At 35.3% G+C, this 11468-nt stretch overlaps 1 protein-coding gene across 8 annotated transcripts in view; it reads right to left on the reverse strand.

The window, feature by feature from the left end:
* LOC111870284 (neurofibromin) overlaps window positions 1–11468 on the reverse strand; it is a 101910-nt gene that overhangs the window by 84410 nt on the left and 6032 nt on the right. For all 8 annotated transcript variants that reach the window (XM_033753748.1, XM_023862423.2, XM_023862426.2 and 5 more), the window contains exons 4-10: window positions 9997–10108; window positions 9134–9240; window positions 6034–6152; window positions 5720–5848; window positions 2647–2889; window positions 1667–1857; window positions 398–542 (exon numbers count right to left, since the gene is read on the reverse strand). In XM_033753748.1, coding sequence (XP_033609639.1) covers window positions 398–542; window positions 1667–1857; window positions 2647–2889; window positions 5720–5848; window positions 6034–6152; window positions 9134–9240; window positions 9997–10108 — 1046 coding nt within the window. The remainder of the gene's footprint in view (window positions 1–397; window positions 543–1666; window positions 1858–2646; window positions 2890–5719; window positions 5849–6033; window positions 6153–9133; window positions 9241–9996; window positions 10109–11468) is intronic.

Below are 11468 nucleotides of genomic sequence, written 5' to 3' on the forward strand. Positions count from 1 at the left end.
TCATACCTGGTACAAATTACATTCTTTTAGACCTTCTATTAGCCACTGGACTTCCTGCTGACCTTTTATACATCTCTTTAATAATAAGAAGAACAACAACAACAATAAAGGGGTAATTAACTACATTTATCCTTGCAGAATAAGTGAATACAAGCTACATACCATTCAAACAAAGTGGTCAGTTGACAAACCACTGTCACTGCCACACACCATTAATTTAAAAGAACAGAATGATTTATGGTCCTCCCATATTTCTGGATACCAGATAAGAGATGTAGCACCTATATCAAGTTTCTATTTTTCTACCCAGTAATGGATGCATCAGATTTAATTCTCAGACTAATAACTATGAAAATTTAAATATCAGAACAACCAAATTCACTATGAATTCAATTACCGGAATCATACGAAGCGTAGTATGAGTAATACATCCTTGTAATGCTTTGTTTAATGTATCAGTGAACATCAACCTGAGATCACTGGATTTGTTGTAAACCAAATCAATCTGAGGCCACCACGGTAATCGAGGCTGTGTTATAATCCTGCAAATGCAATACTAAAAACAGTCTTCATATTTCAAAACAGCTGTTTGGCAACAAATGCACATCAGTGATACATGTGAGTTACGTGCAACTGTTAAGCTATGATATTTAGTTAATATTTCTCAAAGACAAATATCAAGCTGTTAGGCATGTGTAGGTTTTTAATTTTTCAAGAATAAATCAAGAAGAAAAATATCTTAATCTTGATTCAAATATTTATTTCAAGTCTTCACTTGAAGAAATTTCATACAGCTGTGTCCGTTTTGTTCAGTATCACATAAACTACCCAAATCATCAAGATCACAATGGTGGAAACACTAGCATGAATCAACTTAATTTTCTTTTTTCTCACATGTTTAAAAAGGACATGGGCCTAGAACTGTTTTAATTCAATTATTTATCAAAGAAATTCACTGAAGAAGGATCTAACATCAAGAGGAATAAGTAGTACACTTTAGTACATGTGAAAAATTGGCTAGTGTGATACACTGTGGTTACAGTGAAAAATTAACCTAGTACAGAAAACTGTCATTCCTTCTTCAGTTCTAGAAATTTTTCTAAAGCCTTGTCTCAGTCTGCAAGTTATTCTCACACTCATGCCTATAACATATACGAGGACATGATACAGAATAGGATGGTACTTTTACAGTATTTAAACTATAAGAGAAAAAAAATCATTTTAACTAACCAACCCCTTTGTACATTAATGGCATTGAAAAACAAAGTTCAATGATATGCTTATGGACTTTACATATTACTTTATATAAAATAACATACAAGCTGCTACACAAATGTTTGGAAAACAATATGCTTACATGAGACATTCTGTAACTAAAAGAACTGTGATGAATATGACCATTGCTAGACAACAGTTCCATATGCATGTTCCTGCAGCAATGAATATGTGCGGAATAACCCACTGCTAGACAACAGCTCGCCAAAAGCATGTTGTGGCCTAATTTCAGATACTATCACAGTATTTGTCTGGAAGGATTCACAAAAGCTAAGAAAACTTAAATAAGGGCCATCGGTTCCTTGGCACAAAACCACACATCTCTCAAATACAAGTCACAGATGTTACATGCTTCAGCCAACATATTCAGTAAATAGCAAAACTATCATACCTGTACAAGGAGCTGATGAGAACATAATGGTACAAGAATGAAGAGTTGGGGTTGAGACACACTTTGAGTGCTTCATTGTTGTGTGGCTTGATACGGAAACATGACACAAAACAATCAATCATTAAGTCGATATCATGTAGAACGTAATTCTGTCCACGGGTGAACGGTTTACTAGGACTGAAGAGCAGATTCTGTGAAAGAAATCATAGCACAGGCTTCCTTCATATCAATAGTTTCAGATGTTACTGCATAGTTCATGACCTTTCTACAGGGTGTACATATATATATATGCAGGATGCAATATGGATACCTTCTAATTTCCAAACACAAAGTTTTTGCAAACCACATGACATCCAAATTCAAACTCAGTTCTGAGCCTTTCACTCATTTTTATCCATTAAGTATGGGTTGTAAAATTTGGAAGCTTTAGGGTTGTTCAGTAAATAAATTCAAATAATTTTTAGCATTTAAACAATCAGAAGAAGAGTGTTACATTACAAATTAGACAATATTTACACATCCACAATAAAACAGATGTGGTATTTAACCCACTGCCAACTAACATCATTTCTGAACCCAAAGACCCATACGATGTCGACAATATGTCTTCCAAGTGAACGCTTAGACAGTACCAGTATTTTGACTTGCCATCAACAGATAACAGCTTTATGCTCTTCTGTGGTCTTTTTTTTTCATCATGGAATGCATTTTATTTACAGATATGAACAAATAATCTAAAAATAAGATATTTTTGGTAACTATATTGGAACATCAGTGATATTTTACCACTTACATGTAGCTGCAAGGGCAGGAAGAGTATTGTTTAAAGAAGTCTTCAAAAAGTTAAGAAAATTCTCATTAAAACAGTAATTTCTGATTTCTGCTATTATTAACTTGAACATAAACATGTACTTGATCATTCTGCTGATGGGGCATGAACTTTATGATTTTCAAACTGAAAATAATGAACAATCACCCACCTTGAGTTCATTAATGATATTCTGGACCAAGGTGAAAGCTACATTGTTGGAGTCCAGGTTATTGATGTAGGTAGAAGCTTTACACAGTTTGACACAGGTAACAGCAGCTGCTTCAGTCAGCTGTTTGCTAGTACCATGCTGTCCTATGGCTCGTTTCACAGAGTCAATAAACTGCTTCTTCTTAGAATGACGTGGTGAACAAGGTGCCCCAGAGTCTGCATTCACTATCTCCTCCAGAACTTTCTACAGCCAACCACCCAGCCAGTCAGAAACACGTCAGCATTGGAAAGTGTGAGAACATGACAAAGGTTCAGCTCCAAATCTGGTACACAAACTCTGAAAAGTAGCGTACTACTTCCCTACAAGACATTCATCATTAATTTGCCTGTTCTTGCTAATACAAACTGATCCCAAATTACAGATGCCAAAACGTTTAAGGGCGCAGTAAAACTACTGAAATCTTAAGGATCTACAAATGAAGAATTCAAAAGAAACAAATATATAATTTATTAAAAATGAGATATTGAATGTTACACATAACTAAGGCTGTGGCCAATTAACCCTGACAGAGGTTACAGAATATCTATGACAGCCATCAATCTGAAAAGAAAGTAACATTCCACAACTCTCTTACGAGTGATGTGGTGACAAATGGGAATTCTATGTGTCTACGTGTCAAGTGATCCAGTGTAACATTCTGTGCCACTGTAAAATACACACTTCTTATGAAAAGAAATCTTCATAAATATGCATAATGTTACTGATTAGAAGCATAAGTTTGATCTTCATATTGTCGCGTATCGNTGTTCCCTCACATTCAAATAAGCCACTCCCCTAGTTAAACAATATAATACAATTTAATATGAAATAAAAATGCTCACAGCTGTGTATCCAATTCACAGTCTCAAAATCTGAGAATCATATCTTGAAATCATTAATGCTAAATGCCTAAGATAAAAATATAAAAAATTATGAATCAAATATTTACATGTTTATATAATTTCTTAATGCTTATGTGCATCAACATAAAACTTGTTCCTAAGCATCAGCTGTATCAGACAATTGCAGACTGGTAGAACCTGTTCCATCAACTCCTTACATTCATCAGAGCAGTGGTTCTCAACCTTTGTCAGACCATGGCCCAGCAAACTCATTTTTCTATAAGATGAGGGCCCAGTACTGGGCTGCGGTCTAGCAGTTGAGAAACACTGCATTAGAGAAATGCAATAGAGACCACCACTTAGATTATTACATTCAACTGTACTACATGCAGCCAAGTGTTAAGGTACTATTAACCTAGTATTTACCTGATGAAAGTGAAGGCATACAAGGAAACCCTGAGTCAGGATAGCTGATGTCAGTAATCAAAGCTATGACCTCCCACATCCAAAGAAAAAGCATTTAACTACTGAACCAAAACCTTATCATTAAACATTTTCATAACTGTATATGTATTTGTAGTTTTATTCTACAATACTGTCAGCAAATCAGACTATACAGTGTTGAATGATAGGATGATAGTAAAAGATTAACTGGAAGACATGATAAGAAAGCAGTTATGGTTTATTTTAAGGTATACTCTTGTCTCTTTCTGGAGAGACTGAACAAAATCATGAAGAAATTCAGTCAGGACAGTTACCGTAATGGACAAGAATTGAACCAGGTGCCTCCTGAATATAGGTCAGAAACATTATACCTTGAACCATCTTTCTCAGCTAAAATTTTTCATCATGAACAGTTCTTAAATTTACTGCCCATACTAAAGAGACCCCGTACAGAAATTCTTGTACATGGCCTAATTAGAACGACAGTAAGTCAACAACATTATCTGAAAACTATCAATAAAACTGAAAAATATTATCTGTGATTAATATTTCACTTTTTGGCTTATCTTCTTATCGGCACAAAAGATCATCCCTTTAGCCCATAGATAAACATTTAATTTCATTGAAATATATGAAACAAAGGACATATATAAATATACGCATGCGTATACATTCACACAGCTTTTTGTGAGTGTCTACTTTTAATTTCATTAGTTACACTCAGAGCTATACAAGACTTTTGAAAGTTTGTGACAGTGGTAAATAAATACAAATATTATGTTTCTAGACATTATCCATAATCCTGTTATTATTTAAAAACACAACATTTCAGAGACTTGACTATGTCTAGCTCTATTGATTTGGCCCAACTGAATAGGTTTTACCTGAAGATGGAGACAGAATCCAGCATCTGGAACACTGTATCTTTAAATAAAAACAGGATGATGGATAATGTCCAGAAACATAATATTTGTACATAAAATTTCATTGATAAACAACACTGCCAGAAGAACATAAGCAAGCTACATATATATAATAACACAGATACAGATAGTCTACATCGGTACTCAAGTGCTCCAGTACTTTGAATGACTTCAGTTTTTAAGGAAGTAAATTATTTTGACTTTCATCTGATCATGCTGAATACCCAATAATTTAATGGCTGAACATTTCTGCATCACTGTACAGTATGTATTACTCTAAGTCAAATAATAGTAACATCATTTTGCCATTATGAAAAGATTCTATCTACCACATATTAAATCAAATGGAGCATGTGGAACAGGTGATGGAGACCACAGCATTTACACAAGCATAAATGTCACAACAGGTACAACGGTTTCACACAGTAAAATTCATTTGTGAAGATGATGGCAGCAAAGTGATGTATCTGCCACCATCTCCTCACTAAGGAAATTGGGAAAATATTTTGTTAAGCGTTTCCTTTGCCTGCATGCCTCTATTATATGAAGCACTATGTTCCAATCTACGTAGGTAAGTCAATAAGTAAGTTACAAATTGATATAGAACTTAAAGAAATAAGAGTACTGATTTGAAAAATGCTTTTATTTCTCAGCATAATCTCCCTGCACACTGAGGCACTTGTCCCATCGTTTCATAAGCCTTACCCTCATATTTCATGGAATTTTAATGACTAGGACATGCTTTTAATGTCCAAATACAGTTTACAGACACTGATAATTAAATAGTTTTCCAAAATCCAGTCCCACAAACAGCATAGTACTTACAGGTGAGAGAACGAGAAGCATGATCTGAAGTGGCCACACTGCAGCTCTTCCTTTCTTGTTATCAGCAAAACTATCCAAGATGTCAAACAGACCCTCACAGCACTTAGCTAACTCCTCATTATGCTTTTTCTACAACAAAGAAGAATAAAACATAAGATCATTTTTCAAACTTGCAAAATGCATCTTACCCCAGAATTGACCTACAACCTTACAGCTATACAGTTAACTTTCATAAAAAGCTTCATGCCACACAAGATAAGTTTCAACATCACTGTGCAATAAGAAATAACAGCATATACACCACTATTAAATACCTGTAAGTCTGCAAATTCATTAGGATATGTATCCATCCAGTTCCAGATAGCTTTCTCCAATGAAGTCATAAGCACAAGTTGTGCAGACTTTTTCAGTAATCTGAACTTCTGAATAGATTCTAATAACAGGACAAGAAAAAAAATTAATTTATACACCAAAAGTTTTATCATATGTGAAATACAGCCAGCCAATAGAAAAGAGTATATAAGCAAATAATCCTAGAAATTAATCATTTATTTTTCAAGATACTGGTTTAACATTATAAGAGAATGGCTGAGTACATACAGTAAAATATTTACATATAGGAATAAAACCATATATCCTGAAGAGATATGATATTAATTAATATCAATGTAATATATCTGGATAAAGAACTCAATACTGATGTAAAGTCAGTATACCTATATATCACACAATTTCTTGATACCATAGAATTGCTCATATTTATTGATAAGTACTGAAAAATTAAACATGAATAGCCACAATGACAGTTGTGTTAATGTATGTAAAGTCATCATACTGTATTTAAGATTGGATATTATACTTTTCAGCAAAGTTTAAATTTGAAGCACACCTTGCTGTAGTTGTATTTAAGAATGGAGATTTTAAACACAACAGGTGACATACAATGTTCACAGTTGAATTTACTTTGGTACATGAGCAATTTAAAATGTTATAAAGTGATAAAATGATTCAATATCAAAATAAGATTCTATTGTAATAGTACAGGATTTCATATCAACAGACATTCTTGGCATTTATATACAATTCCTACCTGCCTCTATCAGAGGCTATCTAATAAAAGAATTCCTACAATAACATATCTGTAACATGATCATACTGTAAATTTACAGTTAACTGAAGTGCTTTTACAACTGTCGACTGGAAGATAACATAACAAATAATGACCTAAGAACAATATAAATTTGGGATTCTCTCAAAATTCTGCTTATGTCAGCAACTTAATTCTTTGTACTAAGAATGAAACAAATGTTATATGAATGTGATACTCTTTATGCATTAAAAAGCACTGCAATAAATCAAAGTGAAGACATTTATACAAGTAGAATACAAGCACATAAAAGACCCCCTTCAGAGAATGCAAAATGTTATGTCTGCCAGAAAAAATTCATTATGGTACATTTTTCATATGAAAGTATCACTTTCAGGCAAAGTAGCTGATGGTGATGCTCTGTTTCTGAAAAAAGAAGCAGATTTGTAGTCTGTTCCAATTACATGATTACATTTGCTACCTTATCCTTCCAAAACAAAAATTTATTTGTGAAACACTGTAAAGCTTAAATGCATGGGAGCTGCTAAATCAAGCAATTGTCTGAAGGAGAAAGGTAAATGGAACAGACAAATTCAAAAAGAAAATAACTCTTTATGCATGAGTTCACTTACCGATTCCTTTTAAAAACGGGAATGATAAGTTTGTGGACAGAAAAAGTTTGGGAACCAATATTTATAAGTAAAACACACTCAGAAATAGGACCATATTCCAAGATCAATAACATAAAAGACTGCAACTGATCACTAAGACTTAATGTAAAATTAAGTAAGCAAGTATAAATATGGTTTGAAGATTGAAGTCATATTCAAGCAAGATTTAAAGTCCATTAGAGTTCTGATACTTGATCGCTGTCATTCAACAACAGGCAGCCATTACCAGACTTCCATTAAGTTCCATATATTCACTCTGTATCCATTTATGTGCAATTAAATGATTAAATATAATGTTGGAGGGGTAGATGGACCACACAATCCTGCACTAACTGCATATATTACTGCCAAATAATATACAGCTGATCACATATGGTGCACTTGAAAGGAGCGCAGAGGAAACATTCAACATACTAGCCTGGCATTCAGCTACAGAAATTAAAGAACAACACAGAAACCTTAGGATAATCAGTGTCCAAGACATGACTTCAACCAGGCACCTCCCAAATACAAGTAAAAAATATTACAAACATGAGAAAACTTGCTCACTAAAATATGCTAAACCTTTCCTCAATTTTGCAAAAAAAAAAAAAATTGTAAAAGGAGGTAACAAGAGTTCAAAGGAGAACTTAGTATTCAATGCAGAATCTGAGGTTCTCACAGCAGTGGTATGAAGCACTTTATCTTCTGAAATATAACATCATGTAGTCTGCTTAGAGTCACAGACATTTCAGAGGAATATATCAGCTCCATCTCCAGCTTGAAGATGGAGACACGTTCCCACAAAACTGTGGCCGACATTCAACCAACTACACAGCACTATATCTCAGAAGATACAGCTTTTCAGTGTTAAATGTTTCACAAGAGCTACATAACTATTAAACTTCAGTAACAATTTTATAAACACTACATAAAAAACATTCATAATAACAGCACAATGTCTTATTTGACTCGGCTAACGTCGGCTTCGCTCGGCTCACTTCGGCTCCGCTCGTGACGTCACCGCGTGTTGCGCGTTGCATAGCTACCAGGATGCGGGGTGATTACTCGCCTATTACGCGAGCGCTACGTTACCGCTACGTGCAGCTGGGGAGGTAGGGGTCTACATTTGTCAATATTATAAACTCTGAAGCCTGAAATGCTTTAAATTAGTTAGTAAAACTCATTTTACAGATAAAATAAATTACGTAAGGTAGGTACTAACCACTGAGGAGAATATTTGGACCAAAGAGAGATGAAGTGACAGGAGGTTGGAGGAAACTGTACAACGAGGAGCTTCATAACTTGTACTCTTCTCCAAGTATAAGTAAAATGATCAAGTCAAGGAGGATGAGGAGGGCAGGACAGTAGCACAAATGGGGGAGACGAGGAATGTGTATAGGATATTGGTGGGAAAGTCAGAAGGAAAGAGACCACTGGGAAGACCGAGGCATAGGTGGGTGGACAATATTAAAATGGATCTTAAGAGAGATAGGCTGGGATGGTAAGGATTGGATTGATCTGGCTCAGGATAGGGACCAGTCGAGGGCCCTTGTGAACACATTAATGAACCTTCAGGTTCCATAAAATGCTGGGAAATTCTTGAGTAGCTGCAGAATTGGCGGCTCCTCCAGAAATGCTCAGCTCCATGAGTAAGTAAGTGAGTAAGGTACTAACCATTCAGTAATCGAATTAGTCTGTCAACATCCACATTAATATGTTGAATCAACTCAATATCACTATAATCTGGATTTTCTTCATTGCAGGCACTCAACTCCTGTAACCTAGAGGAAGAGAACGTTTGTATTAGTCAAAAATTTTAACTATTTAACTTTATTTAACATACTAGAAGTTATCATGGCAGAGACTATGAGGAATGCTGTCTCTGGGGATGTGGCATTGTGTAAATATTGTATAAACTGACCCATCGACTTGGGACACTGCATTCAGTTTCACAGTACTTCCATCCTCGCTACCAAGACCCAATATATGTATCGCATCTTTAGGGGGGCCATTTAGATTGAGCTCCATCCCAACAATATTAACAGAGAGGCTGGGATTTGTGTCAGCAAGTCATGGAAGCCTCTCATCTGCTCCCTTAAGAAACCTCCAGAACATGATGCCAGATCCAAAAGGCTACACAAGTCAATGCACCCTTGGCATCTTAGCCCTGAGGCTATTGGGTTAATGCTCTCCCAGTATCCCTCCCTTTCCCCACCCCCAACATGATCCTATACTCTCTCTGGTCTGCCACCTGCTGGCCCATCTCCACAGACCCTTCCCCTCTCCTCTCTATTGATTTCCCATGTGGCATACTCTCCCTCCCTTCCTGTTCTTATGTAGTTGGGTGTTTTCAACTGCAGAACCTGCGCACGCTGGTCTCTCGCCCCTGGATTTTTTCTTCTTTCTTCTACCCTGAAGATGGAGGTGATACATTCCTCCTAAACGTCAGTTTGTACAATATCTACATTGCACTGCATCCCAGAAGACAGCATTCTTCATATTCTTTATTTATTTTTAAGTCCTGTTACCTTACTCACCTTCCTGATATCCTATTAAAAACTGCATTGAAGAAATTCAAGCTTAATGCAAATAAAACTTTAGATGCCAAATTTTTTAGCTGCAGCACTGTTGGATTGTCATTTGGGACATCTGCAACAAAACAATAACATAAATCATAGTGCACTGTCTTGGTTACAAACTTAACTAGGAATAAAAATAATAGGCACTGCTGAAACATATTGCAATAATAAGCATAATTTTACCAGTGAACACCCATACATCAATTTGTGATGACACAACTCTAACAGTTAACTCCGATGCAGTAGTTTATAGAAGAACTCCATAATTAATGGAAAATTATGGATCATAAATGAAGCACAAAGCCTCCTTTCACCGAACAGCATACAATTTAATGGAGAGGACCAATTTTATTTACTTTTGGTGTATGAAGCCATCCTTTAGAAAAACTAATTTCATTTTAATTTTATAAAATTGTTCATCATGAAACCATCAGTTAAAATGTATTAAAATAAGAAAGAATTTTAGGGTACCTTGGCAAATGATCTGGATATGTCTTGCATCTTTCACACCTGGCTTCCACATATGAAACACTTAGGAAAATGTTATAAGGAAACTCAATTGTTAAAGGAACTAAGAGGTATCCCAAAACTTAATTTCAATTTCTGTTTAAATCTCTTACCTATATAAATTATACAAGGGTCTTAATAACACCTCAAAAGACTTCACTTCAGAAATCTCCAACATTTTACTCAGTTTCTGAAGAAACTTACCTAGACTTGGAGTAAAACACTGACAATGAGCAAATGCAATGACAATTGCACTGAACTAAGTGAATAAGGGAAAAATCACAACCATGCTTAATTATTAGCATATTTTCTTTCTTACAGGTGTGTTTGTGCTTGTGTGTACACACATGAGTGTTAGACACATTTGCTGATGGGACATTTACAGTGGGTATTCTGCCATACAGGTTGCAGTAAGCAGGAATTCCGGTGAACCTGTACCTTGTTTTGGGTACTTGGATTACAAATCCTTAGCCAAACAATATTCACTACACAACCCTCCAAACGAACACTGTAATTCAGTTCCATGAAAGCATGTCCCACTCGCATAAGATATTCCAAACACAATTCTTTTCCAGGGTCTCTCAGTGCCCTCTAGTGATGTATTAGAGTGAAGGAAGGGAATATCGTGTGAAGTGCTTAATATACTATTTTAGTCAGTATAACCCTTCATTATGATTTTGTGCTGAAACAAATATGTCACTTTTTGGATAAACATACCTCTGCAAGACAAACTACAGCAAGCTGAAGTACATCAAACACAACACAGAACCAAGCTCAAACATGGGTTTGTACAATTGGATGATTTCAGCTTGCTGTTTTGAAGCAACATGTAAATACAGACAGTGTTTTAAACAAATCAGGATCATTCTGGCCATCACTGTAAAATTCAATTACAAGTAATTCTGTGTGGTCTCTCCTTTAAT

This window comes from Cryptotermes secundus, unplaced genomic scaffold, assembly GCF_002891405.2.
Source record: "Cryptotermes secundus unplaced genomic scaffold, Csec_1.0 scaffold94, whole genome shotgun sequence".
Classification (NCBI taxonomy): Eukaryota; Metazoa; Arthropoda; class Insecta; order Blattodea; family Kalotermitidae; genus Cryptotermes; species Cryptotermes secundus.